This window comes from Carcharhinus amblyrhynchos, chromosome 19 (assembly GCF_965287045.1).
Source record: "Carcharhinus amblyrhynchos chromosome 19, sCarAmb.v2.hapA, whole genome shotgun sequence".
Classification (NCBI taxonomy): domain Eukaryota; kingdom Metazoa; phylum Chordata; class Chondrichthyes; order Carcharhiniformes; family Carcharhinidae; genus Carcharhinus; species Carcharhinus amblyrhynchos.
The window spans coordinates 30,541,720-30,566,021 of NC_137342.1; the positions used below are offsets into that span (position 1 = coordinate 30,541,720).

Consider the following 24,302-nt stretch of genomic DNA (forward strand, 5'->3'; position numbering starts at 1 on the left):
AAGAATCGGCGGAATACAAATTTCCCATTGATCCCCAATGTTTGGGTTCATTTTAAACCTGCTTGTTTGTTTATTTAGGCCAAAGCATTGTGTGATTTCAAGAATAAATTAGATATAACTCTTGGGTATAAAGAGATCAAGGGATATGGTGGGGGAGTCAGGATATTGAATTTGATGATCAGTCCTGATCAAAGTGAATGGTGGAGCAAGCTCGAAGGGCTGAAAAGTCTACTCCTGATTCTGGTTTCTATGTTTCTTATTTTATTTCATTGCTATACAGACAAGGTTCGTTCAGCTATTAAAATGCAAAATGACAAAGCAAAGCCAAACATCAGGAAATTCAATACAAGCCTCAGCCAATCCAGGAAAATACTTGGCTCATGTTCCTTCCTCTCTCTGTGCGATGCAGGATTATTCTGACATTAATATTTTATTCAAATGATGCTGCCACAAAGGCAGACCTTTAGAAAGATCTACATTGTCATTCTTTACATTTCATTCACCTCAGGCTGTTTCATAAAACACCCTGAGGAGCACAACACTAGAGTTAGTAACTGTTTAATGCCACACTGGCAAAATATTGACTCTTAAATTACAGAGTTGTGAGTAAAGGCTTGAAGGCAAATCAATTCTGTTTATTAGTGGTGGTCAGTGGAGGGGGGCGGGATGGGGGAGAGGGTGATGAGGAAAATCTAACAATCGATTTTTTTTACACTGAATTGGTGATGTGCTGTGAAGTTTGTGTGTGAGCAGCAGAAATGAACTAGAAAATCAATTCATCCCCTCGCAGGCAGGATTCTGACGCCCCCTGCACAGCCAAGAGGGATTTTATGTCGAGAATGATTTGAACTTGACCCAATGTTTAAAGGTGCCCTTTTTCAAGAAAGCATCTCTGGATAATGAAGAAGAATTGGAACTTCACCTGCTTCTTTGCCATTTTCTATCCCAGAAGGACTGAAGTCATTATAATGCTGACATTTGGTAATTTAACACCAAGCAGAGTGGTGTAGTGTTGGTGAAAGAGCATCCAGAGGATATGAGGTTAAAGTTGAAGGTACATAATGTCACATGATTGGGGCTCCAGTGATGCCAGCAATTTTTCTGCCAGCAGAACTGAAGCAAATTTTTTTACTTCACATTTCATAGAATCCCTGTGCAGAGTGAGGCCTTTCGGTCCATCGAGTCTGCACCAACTCTCTGATACAGTATTTTAACCAAGCCCTCTCTCCTGCCCTATCCCTCTAATCCCACACAGTTCCCATGGCTAATCCGTCTAATTTACACATCCTTGGACAATTTACAGTAACCAATCCATCTAACCTGCACACCTTTGGACTACCTACATAACATGTAGGTGTATGTGGATACCTACATAAAATGCAAACATACTGAAAGTCAGTAGCTTGATGGCAACAATATACTTACTCCACTGAAGTGAAGAGCCATTCCAGAGGCCACAACTCCACAGACAGTGCTGAGTTTGCCACCATTTACCATCAGCCAATTGTTGCTGGAGGGGGAGCGGTTGAAGTTGTCTTTTAGCTGTCGAGGTAAACTTGTTTCTGGCTCATCGCAGTAAACCCCATTCCAATGCTCATCACAGCTGAGGTCAAGAGAAAGCCATTAAATATAGCAAAATTGTAAAGACAGAGGGGGCTGAAACACAGGAAGAATTACAGATGTGAAGAAAAGTAACAATTTTCCAAAGAAAAGCTATCTTTTAAACTCTGAGCATGGGCATGAAAAACTAACTAGTATATTCTTGTATCCAGTAAAATGTCATTCAAAATTCAAGCCTCTCACTGTTAGTAAATTCTGGAACAGTGAGAGTTGGTGAAAGCGATTGGGCGTATGCTGTTGGGTTACTGATATCACTAAGTCACTTTTTCTAAGCTTTGATAACAAATGATAATTAATTTTGGCATCAACAAAATGCCCTTTTTTGGTTTACCTTGTCTTTACTCCTATGCTTGGTAGTTTGTGCACAATTGTACATTATCTAAATTTCTCAATTGCAGAAACATGAAGAAATAAATGTGAGTGGACCTGGATTTAGTGGTGCTGTGAGGTTAAAGACAGTGCGAGGGCACAACAATAGCACCCCACCCTAGTTTCCCCAAAATACCATTTCAATGCAGAATTTCATTACAACTGGCCAGGGATGAAACAGAAATGGTCAAGCTTCAAGATTTTTTTGGTGTCCAGATCAACAACAACCTGTCCTGGTTCCCCTCATGCCAACACTATAGTTAAGAAAGCTGACCAATACCTCTACTTTCTCAGAGGACTAAGGAAATTTGGTGTGTCAGCTATGACTCTCACCAACTTTTACAAACGCACCATAGAAAGCATTCTTTCTGGTTGTATCACAGCTTGGTATGGCTTCTGCTCTGTCCAAGGCTGCAAGAAACTACAAAGAGTCGTGAATGTAGCCCAATCCATCACGCAAACCAGCCTCCTGTCTATTGACTCTGTCTACACTTCGCCTCGGCAAAGCAGCCAGCATAATTAAGGACACCACACACCCTGGACATTCTCTCTTCCACCTTCTTCCATCGGGAAAAAGATACAAAAGTCTGAGGTCACATACCAACTGACTCAAGAACAGCTTCTTCTGCACTCATTCTGCACTCTTGTTTCCTTCTCTATGTATAGTATGCTTTGTCTGTAGTATGCAAGAAACAATACTTTTCACTGTATACTAACACATGTGACAATAATAAATCAAATCAATATCAAGCTGAGATCAAGAGCACTCAAAGACGATTCAGAACCGACAAATCTTCAGGTTTAATTCTGCCAATATTGGCAAAATGAAATAAAAACAGAAAGTGCTGGAAATATTCAGCAGATCTTGCAATATATGTGGGGAGAAAAATAGAGTTAAAGTTTTGAGTCCAATATGACTTTACTTCAGAAAATTAAAATACTGCATGGCGGAAATCCCACTACAACTGGATTGATGAAGTTTTTTTATTTATATCCAGTTCAATCAAAGCCCAATTCAAAGTCTCAGCAAATGAGACATTCCCGATCCAAGCTGACAAGATAGGGCTCTCACCTTCTGTCTTGGGCTTGATCTACATGATCCAAGCTGATTGGAGCAGGCATTGCACCTCCTCCAAGGTTTGATCTCATTTGCATCTTAGCCAAAAGGCCAAGATGTGCTTTTAAAAATTGCTTCAAATGAAGCTAAAATGTAACCTAATAACTTCAACTAAGTACAGCATGTCAATACTACACTTGATCTTAGTCAAAAAGGCCGAGAAGCCGTTACAACAGCTGAGTAGGGCTAGTGTTGCCAATTGCAATACCAGGATTTTTCATCACAGCCTCCTCCAGCCACTTCGCCTTCACACTCCCGCTATTTGCTATTGGTCGCCAGACACTTGCATTCTTCCCATGCCAACTGGAAAACAGTTAAACTCTTCAATTCCCAATCAGCTATAGCTTGATTGTTTTTATTTAATCAATCAGCCTCTTTTCCCCATCTTTTTACAACTAATATGTGTTTAAAGAAAGCCAAAAACAACACAGTTTACTATAATGCCCTCTTGATTTTTTGCCTGATTTACAGCAGTGTCCTGGAGATTAGTCCTTAATTCCTGTTAACACTAGGACAAGCGCTGAGGGTTGGCAATCCTAAACCAGAACAAGTCCATGAAAATTGTTGGCCATTGTTCTAGCACTCTATCTGGTATTGATGACAAAGCTTTTCAGGCTTGCTAACGGGAGAAGCTTGGCACACTGACATCCATGAAGTGGAGATGCTGGCGTTGGACTGGGGTAAACACAGTAAGAAGTCTGACAACACCAGGTTTAAGTCTGGTGTTAAGTCTTAAACCTGATGTTGTCAGACTTCTTACACTGACATCCAGCCAGCTCAGAGGAGTCAGTATGGCTTTATAAAGTTTAAAAAAACATGAAAATCAAAGATACAAAACTTACTAAAGAAACTCTGGTATCACCTACTGAAAATATTTAAGAACTAAAAATTGTTCTTGTCTCTTTTCTGCCAGTGACAGCCGGATACTTTACACAGAACTACAGAACATACAGCACATTCTTCTCATTACTAGTTTTTTGATGGCCTGATCCATAAAACCATTCTCCCTTCTCCAAACCAAATGTTCCAATGCTACTTTTATAATGTTCCAATGTTACTTGGGTCTCACAGCAAAATGAACATAGAAACAGCTTGACAGCAGAAGTCCAAAATTGATTTAGATCATCTACAATCCAGGTAGTCACATGATACATTGTTGGAGCTGCTAACTAATCATAGCAAACAATCTAAATCAATTGCTCTCAAACTTGTGATTTGAGGAAGACTTCAGTGATGGGGAGTTTTTTTGAACCACAAGTACCTCTACACCCTAGGTATGACTGTGACACTACATGCTGCCCCTTCTCTTTTCCTTCTCTATGTACTTTGTATAGCACGCAAGAAACAATACTTTTCACTGTATATTAAATGTGACAATAATAAATCAAATCAAATCACCCATTCCTTGCAAGCATGCTACACTTACTATACTCTTTGGGCACAAGTTGTTCATGCCACACTCCCGTTGCAGTGAGGTCAGAGAATTTGGAGGCCAGCCAAATCCCCGGTCACTGCAACAGGATGGGAAAATCCCACCGGTGTGATAAGATTTTGGCCACCATGTCTCAGATTACTCACATACAATGTGCCAAACTATTAATTTCTGAGGGAAATCAGTGTAATTTGCAAGGATCAGTACCAACTGCTAGCACAGTGACCCAAGGGATTGTTTTACAGGTTAATTAAAATAATTTTTCTGCACATTAGTTTTGAATTTTTCCACTTCAAGTGCAGGCGGTGACACAGTGGTTAGCACTGCTGCCTCACAGTGCCAGGGATCTGGGTTCAATTCCCAGCTTGGGTCACTGTCTGTGCGGAGTCTGCACATTCTCCCCATGTCTGGGTGGGTTTCCTCAGGGTGCTCTGGCTTCCTCCCACAATCCAAAAGATGTGCAGGTTAGGTGCACTGGCCATGCTAAATTCTCCCTCAGTGTACCTGAATGGGTAGTGGAATGTGGCAACTAAGAGACTTTCATAGTAACTTTATTGCAGTGTTAATATAAGCCTATTTCTGACACTAATAAAAAAAATTGTGTTTGTTCCCTGGTTCTAATGTTTGGGGCATGGTGAAACAGTTCGTCATGGCCAACATTATCAAATTCCTCTGGAATCTTAACAACAATATCATTCCACATCTTATCAGTGAGAACATGCCTAATTTGCAAAGTCACTCCTCATAATCCAAATGCTCGGTTTCCACAAACCTCGCAGGTTGCTCTCTTTTTTATCCGTAATAGCCGCAACCTCCTTTCTTCATTGTGATGACCAGAGCTGTACAGAAAGGATGGGCAGAATTTTACATCCACCCCCACCCGCCAGGGCAGACTGGCAAGTGAGTGCCATGCAAAGTGAATGGAAAGTGCCTTTCCCAGTGCCCCCCTGCCCGCACCTGGGCTTATCACAATTTTAGGTGTGGTAGGGGAGGCATCGGCTGGCTCACCCACTCTTGGGCCAAGCGAGGCCTTGATTGAAGTTAGCTAATGCCCACATAAGGGCCTCTTACTCCCAACTTCAATTTTCCATGGTGGGCGGAGACGGGAGCTAAGTTTACAATCCGTCAGGGCTCACTGCTCAGGTCATTAGCTGGAAAAGGGGGGAAAGGTGGGGTCTTTACTTACATCCCTCAAAGAAAAACAAAATGTTAGATTAAAAGGGCCTTCCCTTCATGAATCAATATTGGCCATCTTATACAATTCTGTTTCTATTCAGAGGCTCATTGACTTAAAGATTTCCACAACTTTATGGATGTACCTGGACTGTAGCTTCCTGGGCCACTTTTGCTTCCTTTTTCATAAAAAGGAGTAATATCAATTTTCCTCCAATCCCCACCTTTTGGGTGGTTTGTGCAGAATTCCTGTCAGATTCTCCCTGATTTCTTTAAGGATCTTCGGGTGCATTTATTTTGGCCAGTGAGATAAGATTACACGGCAATCAGACTCCCGAGACTATAACTCTTGGGAAGATGATTCTGATGTGATCAGGACTCACCCCAGATCTTGTCACAGTTAGAGGATTCCTACACTTAACTTTATTGACTTCTCCCTGCTGATGATTTTAGTGAATACAGGTTTACTTTGGTGATGCTGCAAATTTCATCAGACATGTGTATGAGGAGCTAGTGATATTAGCACTATAGTAATACAAAAGCCACTCCAGATTAATGTTTCAGATCAATTAGAAAAACAGTGAAGTCTTTCACTTACATGCAGGAACCACGTGAGCATCTTCCATGACCAGTGCACATGTCCACACAACTGTCCCCAATGTAAAGATTGTCTATGGCCCATGTCTGCTGCTTCTCAAAGGGTGCTGGCTGATACCATCGGAAACGGGTAGCTTGCGACCTTTGGGATACACATTGTTTACAGAGTCAAATACAAATATCATCATTCAGTAATGACACAATAAAACTTCTCAGTTGCTGCTGTTTATAATACTGAATAATGGATATTATCTGTCACAAATATATAGTTATGATATTACAGATTTCATAAAAGCTAATTTTTCTTTTAAATGGACAAAGGAGTCTTAAAAAACAGTTGCCAAAATTCATCTGACCTTTCACAAATATGATGCATGTCAAGTTTCTAGAAGGTTCCAGGCGGATTGCAAATAGAAATACCCAGCACGCGAAGACATTTGAAATTCAACATGCATTTTCACAAGGGTAAAAGAAACTCATTGACAACAGCTTCCCTGGGGATGTGAATAGCAATTTTCTATCTCACCAAACCTGGAAGAATGGGAGCCATTCAATTTAATGACCAAGACATTTTAAAGATGAACTACCTTGGCCAAAAGACAGTGGATGGGTCCATGTCCCAGACACGAGCTAATCTAATATCTAATATGGAAGCATGTTTCGACAGTTTGGGACAGCAGCCATTTTGAACTGTATAAAATCTGGCTGAAAACAGCCATTTTATGTAGAACCTCAGGAAGAACTCAGAGAGATATCATCTGACAGAGTTCTTAGCCAAGGTGGGGAAGAAAGGAGGGAGATATTCAGAAATCTATCGCTGCTCTGATGAAAGAGTCCAAGTAATTTGCAAGTGCAGTAACTTCAAAACTAGCGAGGAACGAGAAACCTTTTCTTTCTCTCTCTTAAAAACCTGCAGAGTTTACCTACAAAGGCAACCTCTAACTTTTTTTTTACAGAAGCTATTGCAGCTGCTGAACAAACCACTTCAACTTTACCCCCTCAATCTAGAACAAGAACAAAGAACAAAGAACAACCCAGCACGGGAAACAGGCCCTTCGGCCCAACGAGCCCGCGCTGCCGCATCCTCCTACACCTACCCTGCCCTGCGTGTCTGCGAGTGGACAATCTAGACAAGTAATCCTGCAATTGCAAGCTAGGGACCTGTAATGATATCTAAAAGGCCGAATTGAGTTTCGCCTTTATAAGTATCTTTTATCCCTATTTGTATTTAATCTTTGTATGCATTTAATTAGTAACTTTGTTACTTTTACTTAAATGACTTACAGCAATGTTTTGTAATAAATTAACCTTTATTTAGTCTAAGACAAAAGCTTTACTGCTGCTTATTTTTAAACGGAACCACTCAAGTTAGAAGGAGGCTTCATGCAAATTCTGAGTTTGGACCACATAGTCGTGACACTACCTTCCACTGTACTGGGAGGAATTGAAAACAGGCAGACAATCTGCATGGCAAAGCTGAAAGCCAAGTTATGCTCTTGGCCTGTCTCAGTTTCCCAGCACATTAGAGTGAAGGAGTGATCTATTACTACTATCATTCTATTATGACTATCTTTTTTGCTGTATACTGCTACTCTGAGTCACTAACTTGCCTTTCTACACTTTGTAGCTGCCGAAGTTCCCTTCATAGTAACAGAATTAGAACGAGAAAGCTTACTATTGCACTAGGAAGGCTGACAGTGGGGAAAGGGGTGAAAGGGGTTAATTATTAGAAAACGTAGTGATGGAATCCTCAAGTGGGTGCAAACATTAATGAAAAGTTATCTATTTCAGTGTAAGCTACATCCACAAAATAACCATCTGTGAATTAATGCCTTTATCAGTAAATTGAACCAAAATACTGGGAACCAAGCAGATTGGCCAGCTTGCTGAAATCTGTAAAAATAGGCAAAGGAAATTTGAATCATATTATATTAAAAATTACTGGTTTCGAAAAAGCAACTTTAAATTGTTTTCAAATGATATCAAACCCTGTAAACCTGGGAAAGATGCCGATGCACTGGATATTCTGATATATATATTTAGTTTGATTTTAGCTGCTGGTGGGAGCAGATGGCAATGTTTCAAGGCAATGTGAGTCCGAGCTCTGGCAGAGCAGGGGAGGATACCAGGCTATCAGAGGTGGAAGCTTCTCTCTCTGGAGCAGGAGTGCTCCTGTGGGCCCCACAAGGCAATGTTTCTCTCAATTTACCAAGATAGATGTTGCTGACTTCCTGATAGGTTCACCATGATCATCGCAGGGATCAATTTATATTTAAAAATGAAGTTCCACTGGTGTTTGGCAGGAACCTCAATCGCTGCTGAAGAAAGTGGCATTAAAATCCAAGAGGTAATAACATTGGGGGAATGGAGCAGTTCCATTTTAATCACCAATCTGCTCTGCTCCTGTCAATCAGGAGAATTTTATTCATCTGCAATGAATCTAGATTGGTCTAGAATTAAAGTAGCAGATATTCAGCAAAACTGAAATAAGGGCATACTACACTAGGTGCACAACTGTTTTAACCTGTGAATTTTGTTTCGAGCTTAAACTTTGCTTGAAAACGGTAAAAAAAGAAACATCTGGACCAGAAGTCTCCATGCTCTGCTGCTGCTAGCAAGACCAGGTTTTAGTCCAACCTATTTATTTGATAATATACTCACAAGCTTTCGGGTTAGTCCCTTCGTCAGGTGAATGGAGAGTTCTGGCCTCAGACAGAGCATATAAAGCACAGACAGTTTAGAGATTACTGATTAGAATGCAAATCCTTACACCTAACCTGCTGTTCAAGACCTGAAGTGGCTGATAATGTGAGTGGAAGGAGCACTGATCACAGTTTAAAGAGATGTGTATTGTCTCCAGACAGTACAGTAAGTGAGGTTTTGCAAACCCAGGCAAGTCACGGGGGTTACAGATAGTGCGACATGAACCCAAGATCCCTGTTGAGACCGTCCTTATGTGTGCGGAACTTGGCTATCAGTCTCTGCTCAGCGACTCTGCGCTGTCGTGTGTCGTGAAGGCCGCCTTGGAGAATGCTTACCCGAAGGTCAGAGGCTGAATGCCCGTGACCACTGAAGTGTTCGCCAACAGGAAGGGAACAGTCTTGCCTGGTGACTGTCGAGCGATGTTCATTCATCCGTTGTCGTAGCGTCTGCATGGTCTCCCCAATGTACCATGCTTCGGGACATCCTTTCTTGCAACGTATCAGGTAGACAATGTTGGCCGAGTTGCAAGAGTATTTACCATGTACCTGGTGGATGGTATTCTCACGTGTGATGATGGTATCCATGTCGATGATCCGGCATGTCTTGCAGAGGTTGCTGTGGCAGGGTTGTGTGGCATTGTGGTCACTGTTCTCCTGAAGGCTGGGTAGTTTGCTGCGAACAATGGTCTGTTTGAGGTTGTGTGGTTGTCTGAAAGCAAGAAGTGGGGGTGTGGGGATAGCCCTGGCGAGATGTTCGTCTTCATCAATGATATGTTGAAGACTCCGGAGAAGATGTCGTAGCTTCTCCGCTCCGGGGAAGTACTGGACGACGAAGGGTACTCTGTCCACTGTGTCCCGTGTTTGCCTTCTGAGGAGATCGGTGCGGTTTTTCGCTGTGGCGCATCGGAACTGCCGATCTATGAGTCGAGCACCATATCCTGTTCTTATGAGGGCATCTTTCAGGGTCTGGAGGTGTCTGTCACGATCCTCCTCATCTGAGCAAATCCTGTGTATACGGAGGGCTTGTCCATAGGGAATGGCTTCTTTAACATGTTTAGGGTGGAAACTGGAGAAGTGGAGCATTGTGAGATTGTCTCTGGGCTTGCGGTACAGTGAGGTGCTGAGGTGACCGTCCTTAATGGAGATGCGTGTGTCCAAGAATGCAACTGATTCTGGGGAATAGTCCATGGTGAGTCTGATGGTGGGGTGGAATTTGTTGATATCATCATATAGTTGTTTCAGTGATTGTTCACCATGAGGCCAAAGGAAGAAAATGTCATCGATGTATCTAGTGTATAGCATCGGTTGAAGATTCTGTGCAGTGGAGAAGTCTTGTTCGAACCTGTGCATGAAGATGTTGGCATATTGAGGTGCAAATTTGGTCCCCATGGCTGTTCCATGTGTCTGGATGAAAAACTGGTTGTTGAAGGTGAAGGCATTGTGGTCCAGGATAAAGCGGATGAGTTGTAAAATTGCATCTGGAAACTGGCAGTTGTCAGCATTGAGTACTGAGGCAGTCGCAGCAATGCCATTGTTGTGGGGGATGTTGGTGTAGAGTGCTGAGACATCCATTGTGACGAGGAGTGTCCCTGGTTCAACTGCTCTGTGTGTGCTGAGTTTCAGTAGGAAGTCCGTAGTGTCGCGACAAAAGCTGGGGGTTCTTTGTACAATGGGTTTCAGGATGCCCTCGACGTAGCCGGAGAGGTTCTCACACAGAGTTCCATTGCCCGATACGATGGGACGGCCAGGTGTGTTTGCCTTGTGTATCTTTGGGAGGCAGTAGAGATCTCCAATGCGGGGAGTACGTGGAATGAGAGCACGGAGGGTGCTCTGAAGGTCCGGATCAAAGGTCTTGATCAGATTGTTGAGTTGACGAGTGTGTTCTTTGGTCAGATCTGTGGGTAGTTGTCTGTAGTGTTCCTCATTGTTTAGTTGTCGGTACACTTCTTTACAGTAATCCGTTCTGTTCAGTATGACGATGGCCCCTCCTTTGCTGGTTTGATGACAATGTTGCGGTTTGTCTTGAGAGCGTGGATGGCGTTGCGTTGTGCTTGGGTGATGTTTGGGGCTGTCTTGTGAGTGCGGCTGATGAATCTGGTGTTAACTATCTGTAACCCCCGTGACTTGCCTGGGTTTGCAAAACCTCACTTACTGTACTGTCTGGAGACAATACACATCTCTTTAAACTGTGATCCTTCCACTCACATTATCAGCCACTTCAGGTCTTGAACAGCAGGTTAGGTGTAAGGATTCGCATTCTAATCAGTAATCTCTAAACTGTCTGTGCTTTATATGCTCTGTCTGAGGCCAGAACTCTCCATTCACCTGACGAAGGGACTAACCCGAAAGCTTGTGAGTATATTATCAAATAAATCGGTTGGACTAAAACCTGGTGTTGTCAGACTTTTCACTGTGTTTACGCCAGTCCGACGCCGGCATACCCACATCATGGCTGCTAGCAAGGACAGAGAATTTGACACTCAGACAAATATCCGTTTACTGCAACAGGATCAGAGAATCCCAGCTGCAGGCAAGGTCGGAGAATCTGGCCTCTGGTCAGTGAATCAGGTATGAAAAACAGAAAGTCAGTGCTTTGTAGTACTCATGTCAATCACTAGGTGACACTGTTTCCTGCACATTTTCTGCCAATAAAATGGATAGACAAACAGGAGTCTGTGGGAGGGAGTAGAGAGGTGAAAGTACTTCATCAACTTGTGATCATTGTGGACACTTGCATCTCTCTGATATCTTGCCTGGATCAAATTTATTTATGTGCGTGTCTGAACAGTGATTGTGGACTTGATGCAGGATTTGATCCGTGTGGGTGATTATAACTCAGTCTGATTGTGTCCTGATATACAGAACACAGCTCATTTACAGAAACGAGGGAGATGGCTTTTCCTTGTTTCTCGAGGGAATCTGGTCCAGGGGAGCTGCAGTGGGGGACTGGGGATGACTTTCCCTGTGGGAATTGTAGATCAGAGGGTGATTTTGACAGGGAACCTTGGCTGATTTTGTCTTTGTTGAAATATTTAAACAGGTAGTTTTTTTTTAAAGTGAAATTTTGATTGTTTGTTAAAAATTGAAACATGTTTCAAGTCCAGAATGTAATCACTTCTCTTTTGATTCCATCTCACCTGCCCACTCTATCATCCACTCACCTGACAAACAGCAGACATGTAAATTAGAATTATTTGTTTCTTTTTTTAATGCAAAATCGTTTGGAAGCTTTGTAAACTGAAAGGTGCAGTGTTAAGGTTACCTGGTGTAAGGTGGCAATGGAAGTGTGAGTCTGGTCCACTTGTTGAAAGTGTCTGACACCAGAACCCGCTGTAGATGGTATTTGTTACATTCCACGTTCGTTGGCAGACAGTCCGTCAGTACAGGTTGCCAGGTTAGCCCAAGGTCCACCGAGTATTGAAGTTCCACAGCTGAATGAACAGAACAGATTCAAATATTCATGTCCAATGTGCTTTACCCCTGAACCTTCTGTTCTATCTAAACCAGCTGACTGTCCCAATGCTCACTAATTCAGGTGTGTATACACAGGTGCTGACCCATTGAGCTTCTAACCGGCCATTGTCCTTCCTGAGCCTCCACTTGAAGATAGATACCAATCTTGTAGATATCACCATTTTGTTGCTAATCCTTTCTGTTGAAAGAATGCCTGAATAAAAATGGCACCCACCTGACCAATTTCCCCACCACAGCCAAAATTAAATAAATAAACTAGTAAGGAGCCGCTGCATTTACCTTCCAGTGCCCATGTAACTCTCAGCATGATGTAACTCAATCACCTATGGGATAGAGCTTGAAATTATCATAGAATCATAGAACCCTACACTGCAGAAGGAGGCCATTCGGTCCATCAAGACTGCATCACAATTCCACCCAGGCCCAATCCCCATAATCCCAAACATTTATTCTAGCTAGCCCCCTGACACGAAGGGGCAATTTAGCATGGCTGATCCACCTAACCCACTCATCTTTGGACTGTGGGAGGAAACTGGAGCACCCAGAGGAAACCCACGCAGACGCGGGGAGAACATGCAAACTCCACATAGACAGTGACCCAAACCGGGAATTGAACTCAGGCAACTGGCGCTGTGAGGCAGCAGTACTAACCACTGTGCCACCGTGTCACCCCTAATTAGCTGTGGGGCGTCTGTCAAAGGATTTTATTTTGCTGGAAGACTTGGCAACGAACCTAGACTATAGTTATAATTTAATATTCACAAAGGGTTTTCAAGAGCTGATGGCAATGTGTAAAGTAAAACTACCAACTTGACTGACTAATCTGCTCCGTTGTTTTCTAGTTGGGAATTGGGTTGGGAATGGATGAATACTTGAGAGATTTCCTTGATTAGCTTTGGAGATTGGGGAATAATTCTGAACTTTTCCTGAGAAGATTAAAAGGCTGATTCCCCCTCCCAGTTAAGGTGTGGCACTCGCAGGGATGTGCTGTCTGAATTTGCGGGAGTACAACCCATGACGTTTCATCCTTTGATGTCAATGAATGGAAAACGATTGGCTCAAAATTGTTCCCTGCAAACACAGCTCCCTGCTGAGGGAGTGCTGAATTAGCTTTTATATTGTGTGATAGATGCTACAATAGCAAAGGCTGTACACCACCTGGGGGAGGAATGGCCTTTCTAAACAGATCGGCCATCTTTTATTTAATGCCCAATTTACTGGATACCATATTTTGTAGATCACTACTGATTAATAAATTTGCTGACAAAATAGTCAATAGTCGTACACTATATGACTCCATAAAAAGAGGAATAAGTGAAACCTGTCCATAGCGACTGTCGTAGAGCCAGATCTAACATATCCATGAATATGTTAATAACTTTATTCTAACTCTTGGATAGAGCAAATATGAACCTATATTAGTATATGCTGAATTTGATTTCCTCTTCCATGGCTGGCATGAGTCTCAGAGTTGCTGAGCTTTAAGATATCAGGGTTGAATGTTGTACATATTTTATAGGATTAATTCTATGATCCTAGATTCACCAAACAAGTCACAGAGAGGCAACGTGAAATCTAGAAAGGGCTATATTTTGCATTCCTGGAGTCAGTGTGAAACACATCAGCTCAGTCAGTTTATACATTTTGGAGGAAACCTGATGTGGGGTCAGAAATCATTTGAATCATTTGACAGATAAGCTTAAAGGGACTGACTAATTTTGAACATTATGCTGCATGATAATTTGTGTGTTTATAATGCAGTATTTGACTATAGGGCTCAGTTCTTAAAAGATAAGTCATCATTAATTTGGCCAATGTTGTATAAATGTTCAGATGCATTAGAGTATTTTATTCAGTAGATAAAGTGCTCTTCTGCATTCAACAGTATTCAGAATCTAATACTGATATGTCATCTGGACTCCGTGTTTTGAGTTTTTTTTTTACATTGATTTGAAATTGAGACTACTATTGAACTTAAAGTGGCTGAACAGGTGCGTGACTTCTTTGATTGAAAGACCATCTCTTGGATTTTTAAAAAGAAGCAGATAAACTTGAAAAACTCCATTTTGTTGAGCTCTAGAGGGATTGTTTATTTAGTTATGCAATGAAAACTCATAATGCATGTCTGTTGAGTTCCAAATCCACTCATGGATTTACTCCAGCAGGGGTTGTTTGTACACATAACTGTGCACCACCATTCACAACTGTCATCATAGAATCATAGAAACCCTACAGTACAGAAAGAGGCCATTCGGCCATTCTGCACCAACCACAATCCCACCCAGGCCCTACCCCCATATCCCTACACATTTTACCCACTAATCCCTCTAACCTACACATCTCAGGACACTAAGGGGCAATTTTAGCATGGCCAATCAACCTAACCCGCACATCTTTGGACTGTGGGAGGAAACCAGAGCACCGGAGGAAAATCATGCAGAAACAAGGAGAATGTGCAAACTCCAAACAGACAGTGGCCCAAGCCGGGAATTGAACCCAGGTTCCTGGAGCTGTGAAGCAGCAGTGCTAACCACTGTGCTACCGTGTATATGGTGGGACTGCAGAACTTAGAGCTAATCTGTTGGTTGAGGGATCGCTTAGCTTTATCTGTGACTTGCTGCTTATGCTGATTGGCATGCAAGTACTCTTGTTTTGTAGCTTCGGCAGGTTTACACCTCATTTTTAGATATGGCTGGTGTTGCTCCTGGAATGCCCTCGTGCACTCTCCATTGAAGCAGATCCTCTAGCTTGGTAGTAATGATAGAGTATGAGGTATGCCAGGCCATGAGGTTACAGATTGTGGTTGGTGGCCCACAGTGCCTCATGTTGCCCAGTCTTGAGTTGTTACAGCTGTTCAAAATCTATTTATTTCAAGAAGAAATTAAACACAGCTCTTGGGGCTAATGGAATCAAGCAGTGTGGGGAGAAAGCAGGATAGAGGATCTGGATACTAAATTTGATGATCAGCCATGATCAAAATGAATGATGGAGCAGGCTTGAAGAGCCAAAAGGCCTATGCCTGCTTCTATTTTCTACATAATACAGCCAAGGATAGCGTGGAGCACTTTGTTAGACTGAGATTTCTTTGAACAGCTGATAATATTAAAGCTTTTTGAAGATATTTTTGAATGGCTCTATTTTGAGCACTTAAGGGGAGTTGGAATGGATGCTTGTATACTTTGTTATTTCACGAGCATTTCAAGGACTTGCTAATGATATTAGAGAGCTCACAAGTTCTATCCATGGTGGATACTAGGTGAGTGTGTATGGACGAGGCATGAAAGTGGCAGGGGTGATATGATGCATTATGGAGTGGGGCATGAGGGATTGGGTTGAGCCAAGAAAGACGAGGGCTAGTCAACTCTATTCCCATCTCAGGCATGCATGTGGAGGCAGTAGTGTAACTCCAGACTACCCCCGAATCCCTTAGGGTGAAAATTACATAGGCAGAACTTGCAAACATGACATCAACAAATGGCCCGGCTTGAGATTCCTGAGCTAAAGACAAAAATCCAGCCCAGCACCTTCAGGCTTGGGTAGGTCAGGGTTCCAGCCCAGCCCATCCCAGCTAAGCAGAGCCCCAAGAATCTTGGGGCCTGAATTCTTTGAATCAAAGAATCACTTACCATAACAAGAGTCTGTGACAGAGCAGGAAGCAGCAAAATCAAACTGCAGGAAAGAGTCCTCATTTACCACCACATCAGTGGAGATAACGTAACGGGTGTAAGCCTTCTCAATGAATACCAAGGCATCCCCATTCGAGCCACAGACAGGCATCTTTGTGCCTCCTGGGTGGAGCAGCCACTTCCTGTTATCCAATGTATTGAAGTTATCTTCAATCACTGTGTTACCAGTAATGCTCCCCCCAATCACAATCTGATTTTTTTTTGAAGAGACAGAAGAGCAAAGAGGAAAAAAATTAGACACAAAGAAATAATATCATTGAGGCAAGACATTGTGCTAAAAACATTCAGCCTAACTTCATAGAATCTCTACATTGCAGAAGGAGTCCATTCAACACATTGAGTCTGCACCGATGACAATCCTACCCAGGCCCAATCTGAGACAGAGGCTGTAAGGTATGATGAGGTGACTATGACTCAGGCCATTGCTTGACTAGTCTGTGAGACAGTTCTCCCAATTTTGGTATAACTTTACAGGATTGACAGAGGAGACTGCGGCTTTCAAATTCCCAGGTCAGTACCAGCTGGTCTATCCAGTTTTTTCCCTTCTTCAAGTTTTCTGGTGCAGTTTGATACAATTGAATAACATACTTAACCCTTTGAGAGGTAAACCACATTGTTGTGAAACTAGGGGCTGGGGAAGGAGGTGAGATTTCCTGAAGAATAAACAGATTTTTTTTAGCATAATCTGGCTACACCATAAGAAATGGGAACAGGAGTAGGCTGTTTGGCCCCTCGAGCCTGCTCCATCATTCAACAGGATCATGGCTGATCTGACATTCCTCACATCCACTTTCCTACCCTTTCCCAATAACCCTTGTTTAGTTTCTGATCCAACACTGGCATCTACCTGGCAATATGGAACATTGCTCAGATATGTCCTGTGCAATAAAAGCAGGAGAAATCCCACCTGGCCAATTAACCGCATTGAAGGGTTGGTGCAGATTTGATGGGCCAAATGGACTCCTTTTACATTGTAGGTATTTTAAAAGTGGAATGTTTGCTGATGATTGTACAATGTTCAGCACCATTCGCAACTCATCAGATATTGAAGCAGTCCATGTCCTAATGCAGAATGACTTGGATAATAACCAGGTTTGGGCTGTCAGGTGGAAAGTACTGTGACTACAGGACTATGTCAGAGGCTTGGAATCCTACAGCTAGTAACTCATCTACTGACTCCCCAAAGCCTGTCCACCATCTACAAGGCATAAGTCAGGAGTGAGATGGAATACTCTCCCCTTGCTTGAATGAGTGCAGTTCCAACAACATCAAGAAGCTTAGCACCATCCAGGGAAAAGCAGCCCTCTTAAGCGACACATCCACAACAATTCACTTCCTCCACTACCGACAAACAGTGACAGCAGTGTGTACAATTTACAAGATGCACGCAGAAGCTTGGCCAGGTTTCTTAGATAGCACCTTCCAAACCCATGACCACTACCATCTAAAAGGACAAGAGCTGCAGACACATGGGAACGCCACCACCTGGAAGTTCCCCTGCCAGTCACTCACCATCCTGACTTGGAAATATAACGCCATTCCTTCATTGTCACTGGGTGAAAATCCTCGAACTCCCTCCCTACCAGCATTGCGGTGCATCTACACCAAAGGGATTGCAACAGTTCAAGAAGGCAGCTCACCATCTTCATAAGGGAAATTAGGGATGAGCAATAAATAATACCCCAGCTCGTGATGGCTACATCTCGTAAGTGAGTTTCAGAAAATAATTAATTGAATTTAAATTCCTCCAGCAGCTATGTTGGGATTTGAAGCGAGTCTCCAGAATATTAATTCAGGTCTCTGGATTACTAGACCAATAACATTATCAGCCCCTTAATAAAAGCGGTCATTGAGTAGCCTTCAAGAGCAGAAATTCTGGCTATTATTTATTCTCCTTATCCTTATGGGTAATGAGCAACTACCTAATTTCTCACAACATTTAGACTAAAACCCTTGTCCACATCTGTTTGCCACAATTCTCTGAGCAGTGATTTTTAGATGCGAAGTCTCACCTCATCGATGGCCCAGGGACTATAAAAATGCCCATCTTCAGATGGCTGCCACCAACGCAGACGGGTGGAAGAGGACCGAGCCTTGAGTGGGATCTCAAGTGCAATGTATCGACCCACATTGCTTGAGTTGCTGAAGAGGAATTCCTGGAGAACGCCCCAGCTGAGGCCCCCGTTCAGTGAGTACTGTAAAAGCATAGGTTGGCTCCTGGGGTCTGGGGATGCTTTCCCACAACCCAGTCTCAGGAAGAACTGGACAAACCTGAATACAGAAATAATAGGAAATAAAACTAATAAAACTATCATCTGACATTTCATTAAGTTATAAAATAGGATGGCACAGGAGGCCATTTAGCTCATTCACACTGGATCAACGCTTTAGGAGAACAATTTAATAATGTCCACTTCCTTGATCTTGCTCCAAATCCCTGCAATTGTTTTTTTCCCTTACAGTATTTATTCAATTTCCTTTTTAAAGTTACTACTAAATCTGTTTCCACCACCTTAAATTTGGAATGCAGTGCATTCCAAATCCTAACCATTTGTATAAAAAAGTAAATCCATACGCCAACTTCGCAAGACCAATCTTAAAACATCTTTTCCTCAGGGTCCCTACACACCATCAAGTAAAGAGATTGTTCATGTAGTATGAATATGTGCTGAATCACCAACTTGTCTACTTATCCAGATACAGCATGGCATATTGAACCTGGCCATTTGTTTAGTGCCGTTTCCAACCCATGAATATATCCAAATGCAGATAAAGACACCAGAACTGTACGAGGCAATTTAAAACCAGGTCTTTTTTTGAGTGATGGGTAAGTGGCGCCGATAATGTTGCTGTTGCAACACGCTGTGAATGGGATGTGATTTTATCTGGCAACTTTCCAAAATTCTGGTGTTCCTAGCAGACATGTGGATCTGCCCCGTGAACTTTGGCTATTTGGATCACAAGAACACTGGCTCTTCTGCTAAGCCCATTGCATAGGTACTTCCTAGGGTTTGTGGGGTGCGGGGGCAGTGATCTAAATTGTGATCATCCAAGGTCAATTAGAGGCAAGTTGCTGAGGGCAGTTCCTGTACCGTGGTAGCTGTTTACAAATAACCAACTTCTTGGCTTTCAAGGTCGAAATAGGCAGAAAATAACTTGGTGTTTTTAGTACTTCTGACGTTTTAAATGTGGTGCGTGTTGTGATGTCTGAAGTATGACTGACAGACACCAATGCAACACTTTTTATATGTACAAATGTTTTGAAGGATATTCTGCATATTCAGCAGAAGAAGTGGAACTGCCACTTTAATCTGGATCGTTTGAAGATTCTGTTGTGTTATCTGAGAACTGTCCATAGATGCCCCTGTGTACTTTGTAATACTGAAGTATATTCTTTTAGTCACTGACAATTCTGACTTTCCAAAAGCTCCTCTACTTTCGTAATGAGAGCTCATTAACAGCACATCCGTAATCCCACAGGTCTGAGTGAAAGGAGGATTGACAGTGCCATGCTGTGAAAAGCATTGGGAAGTACATGTGTACTCAGCTTCAGTCTCTAATATTTGTATGTACCAGCCATCAGGTCTCAAATTTGTAGTCGCCCCAGCACCTCAGGGAGGGGATATTGGACTCTTAACTGACAAGACATTAAAGGATGCTCTGGCACGCAGAGAGTTGAAACCTTGTTTCTTAGGAATTATATGGAAAAAAGATGCATGGAATTCCTCTTATCTTCTCAACATGACAACCCAACACGGTTACCTGAGCTCACTGATTTGTGTGAAATAATTCATCCCTAGGATGATTCCTATATTTTTAAAATCAGCACCTTGGGAAGTGATGAGCGGAGGATGATGATTTTTTTTAAAAACATTTAGTGATTAATGCCAAAAACACATGATGCAAAAGAAATAAAAAAACTAATATTTCTGCACCTCATACGATGAAAGAGGAAGACAACAAACATTTTAAAATCTGTGCTTGAAACTCAGGGTCAACGGTGGGAGGGTGGTGAAGATAAAAGGAGAAAAGAAAAATGCAAACATTGATATGCTGAGTTTAGGAACCATTACGTGAAGGGGAGCTAAAGTTAAAGCTGACTTGGGAAGTAATTATTCCACATTTAAAATTGGCTGTTTCTTGGTGCATTGAATACAGCTTCAAACGAAACATCAATGGATGGATTAGTATGAGGACACTGCAGTCTGCGTGAACAGAAGGGAGACGCAAATTCTTTAGTTAAACCTGTACAGAGAGCTAAAGAGTGAGCTCTTTTGCCTGAATGAACTGTTCTCATTTACACTTTATTTCAGTCAAAAATTATTTTATATCAAATTTTTTTTGGAAAGCATTTAAAAAATAATCAATTTGAGGGATGTCAGCTTTGCTGGCGAGGCCAGCATTCATTGCCTATCCCTAACTGCCCTTGAGAAGGGGGTGGTGGTAAGCTACCTTCTTGAACTGCTGTGGTCCATATGGTGTAGGTACATCCACAATGCTGTTTGGGAGGGAGTTCTGGGATTTTGATCCAGCAACAGTGAAGGAACAGCAAAATCTTTTCATCTTTCGTCATGAAGTGATGAAACATCAGCCAGATTCGAAAAGTTGGCTCTATTCTCTCTCCACAGATGCTGTCAGACCTACTGAGATTTTCCAGCATTTTTCTGTTTTTGTTTCAGATTCCAGCATCTATATTTTGCCTTTATTTCCAAATCAGGAAGGCTTGGAGGAGAATTTCCATGGTGGTGGTGTTCCCATGTATCTGCTGTCCTCGTCCTTCTAGATAGTAATGGTAAAGAGTTTGGAAGCAGCCTTGGTGAATTCCTGCAGGGCATCTTGCAGATGGTATACGCTGCTGCTGCTGTATGTCAGTGATGGAGGGAGTGAATGTTTGTGTAAGGGGTGCCAATCAAGCACGCTGCTATGTCTTGGATGCTGTCAAGCTTCTTGAGTATTGTTGGAGCAGCAATCATTCAGGCAAGGGGAGCTATTTTTACAAAAGACTTCAAGTAATTGGTGAACAAGGGTCAATGATTAAACGTATTACAAATACCTTGCATGTGATAAATCCATATCCACAGTCATCAGCATGCGTAATCCCTCTTCACTGAAGAAGAGACTGTTTCCACTGGACATTAAGCCGCATTTCCTGGAAGGTTTTCCACCGCTGACCACTAAAAATTTCTCTGGATCTATTGGGCCTGAAAATGAAAGTGAGTCAAGTTTAGCAAGTGAAACCAGCTGTCACAGGTTTGAAACATAAACAATGCGTTAAAGTAGTTGCCTTGACAATTGACCTTTTTTTTAGCCAGTGTGGATTATAATTACAAGAGATTGTTGCACAGAAGATAACAAACTTATTATTTTCATATATTTGAGATTTTAAACTTTTATCCTTTGGATTTTCTTGAACTGAAACAATAATAAATTTAATTTAAAATGGATCATTCAGAACTTGTTCAATTACTATTCACACTCTACCCCCCACTTAGATTACTCAATCAGTAAAAGATAAATTTTGCATTTATATAGAGTCTTTCACAACCACTAGATGTCAGAAAGTGCTTTACAGCCAGTGGAGATGTTTGAAGTGTAGTTACTTTTGCCATATAGGAAGTGTGGCAGCCAATATGCATGCAGCAAACAGCATATGATAATAAGCAGATATCGATTGAGAGATAAATATTGGATAATTCCTCTGCTCCTCTTTAAAGTTGTGCCATGAAGTTTTTCACATCCATCTGAGAGAACAGACAGAGTCACAATTTAACTCATTTGCACTATGGGAGACCAATATTTCAAGCTAACCAATGATTGTAGCTCTAGTAGATGCTATGATAATCCCAGACATTTTTAATGGTGATTGGCAGTTGGCCTTGTTCAGATGTAGCATTATTGTCACTGGGTCAAAGTTTTATGGGTTTAAGCCTCCGATCCAATGTTTGGGTACAATAGTAAAGCACTGGAGGTTGCTGCATTGTTGGAGGTTTTGTGATTTGGGAGAAAAATTTGGGTGCAGGTTGAAAAACTCATGGCACAACTCAAACGGCGAGGACTCCTGGCCAACGTTCTTGTCTCCCAAAACTATTAAATCCAAAAAGGAGAATGATTGGCCATTTGTCTTTTACATTCATTAATGAGATGTGGGTGTCGCTGGTTAGGCCAGAATTTATTGCCCATCCCTAATTGCCCTTGAGAAGGTAATCAATGTAATCTTGTACTCATTTGTGGACTATTACTGGTGAAAATTGGTTATCATGTTTGCTTGGTAACGGGCGCCATATTGATAATAGTAATTCACTGCATGAAACATTTGGAAGGATATGATGCTATGATGGCGGGCCTTATAAATACAAGTAATTCTATTGAACCACAGAAGCATACAAAATTGACAGGTAAACACTAGCTAATCCAGCAGGCACCATACCATGATGTCTAGGGCATAGGGATTTAGCATTCTCCCCTCACTCCACCAATTCTAATGATCTTATTGACAGAGTGGAAATTAGAGTGACGTAAATATCCAGATTCCACAAATGGGCCTAACTTCCGCAACTCAAACTAGGCCTGTGATTTTCCACTCATTCACTTTAATGGACCAGAAAGCCAAGGGTTGGTGAGCAAACAGGTGGAAATCCAAGTGAACAGCTACAAATAAATGAATGAATGTCAAACAGGTGACCCCAGCAATGAGTAAATGAAACAAATCTTTCACCCTGTTTTAAACACCTTCATATTCCCTGTTCAACATGAAATACACTAGAATGCTTGTAATCAAGATACCAGCAAAAAAAATGGCATTTACTGTCCACGCCCACTGTTACTGCTTCAAGCCACTTCCTTCAATCCATGTTTCATCAACCTATAAATATATATTTTCAACATACCTTTAAAGTCTCCCTTCAAGAAATCTGGGTTCTTGGAGCTGATTTTACAGGTGGATCCAGAATAGCGAGAGTCACAAATACATTGGGTTCCACTGACACAACTGCCATGTCCGTTACACATCTCCTCACACTGTGGTCCAATGTAAACATTATCAATGGCCCAAGTCACTGGTTGTGTACCTGACCTGTAGAAGCCTTGGTACCACCGAAACCTCACAGATCTGTAAGCACAAGAAGCACATCCATCAAACAAGCTGTACAAAAATAAACTTAAAAGAATCAATAAAGCTGCTTTTCTGGAGATTATCTTGCTATGGAGATGCCGGCATTGGACTGGGGTAAAACAGAAAGAAACCTCACAACACCAAGGGGGAAGGATCTCCAAGAAGAAAATTTGTTGGACTTTAAGCTGGTGTTGTGAGATTTCTTTCTGAGATTATCTTACCATAGGAGACAAAACAAAAAGACTTTGTTCAAAAAAAAATCAGCTGCACTGGTGCAATTGAATTTGAAAATCAGTTTGTGAAGCGAGCCATAGATCTTCTGTTTGCAAAACAAGCAAATATGATTTAAAAAAAAGCTTCTTTACACAGCATATGGTTCAGGTCTAGAATGCACTGTCTGGAAGTGTGGTGGAGGCAGGTTCAATCGAGGTACTAGGTAATTTATTTGAATAGAAACAATGTGTAAGGTTATAAGGAGAAAACCAGGAGAATGGCATGAAGTCATAATGCTCGTTTGAACAGCCAATACAGAAATGATGAGCCAAATGGCCTTCTTCTGCGCTATAACAATTCTGGGATTCTTTGATCAATTACTACAATCTGTATGTGTGGGTTGTAAAGAACTCCTTTACGTATTGATGTCCAGACTGAAGCAGTGGCCTATTTCTTTTGGCAGCACCTTACCTGTCACTATTTTTACCTATGGCATGGTGCCATAGTGGTCTGATATACATCTAAATCCAAATCCAAGTAATGTGGTTGGCTCTCAAAGATCTACTGAAATGGAGGGCAATTAGGGATGGGCAATAAATGTTGGCCCAGCCAATGTTGCCCGCATCCCCTAAATGAATAAAAATCTGATTCAGATCACATAAGGGCCACGAGGAATTGAAGAATGGCACAGGAGGAGATAAGCGAGTTTGGTGCAGGCTTTGGAATTCTCCCAGCTCCCATGCTCTGAAGTTTGCAAGAATTATTAGAATAGTTTCAATGCTTAGTCAATTTCAAGCCAGATTCTTTC

General features: G+C 41.9%; 1 protein-coding gene across 2 annotated transcripts in view; it reads right to left on the reverse strand.

Moving 5' to 3' along the window:
• The window catches only part of reln (reelin), a 318,770-nt gene that overhangs the window by 39,838 nt on the left and 254,630 nt on the right, over nucleotides 1–24,302 (reverse strand). For both annotated transcript variants that reach the window (XM_080207461.1, XM_080207462.1), the window contains 7 exons: nucleotides 23,058–23,278; nucleotides 21,224–21,371; nucleotides 18,183–18,441; nucleotides 16,111–16,360; nucleotides 12,273–12,441; nucleotides 6,310–6,450; nucleotides 1,426–1,603 (listed from right to left, as the gene is read on the reverse strand). In XM_080207461.1, coding sequence (XP_080063587.1) covers nucleotides 1,426–1,603; nucleotides 6,310–6,450; nucleotides 12,273–12,441; nucleotides 16,111–16,360; nucleotides 18,183–18,441; nucleotides 21,224–21,371; nucleotides 23,058–23,278 — 1,366 coding nt within the window. The remainder of the gene's footprint in view (nucleotides 1–1,425; nucleotides 1,604–6,309; nucleotides 6,451–12,272; nucleotides 12,442–16,110; nucleotides 16,361–18,182; nucleotides 18,442–21,223; nucleotides 21,372–23,057; nucleotides 23,279–24,302) is intronic.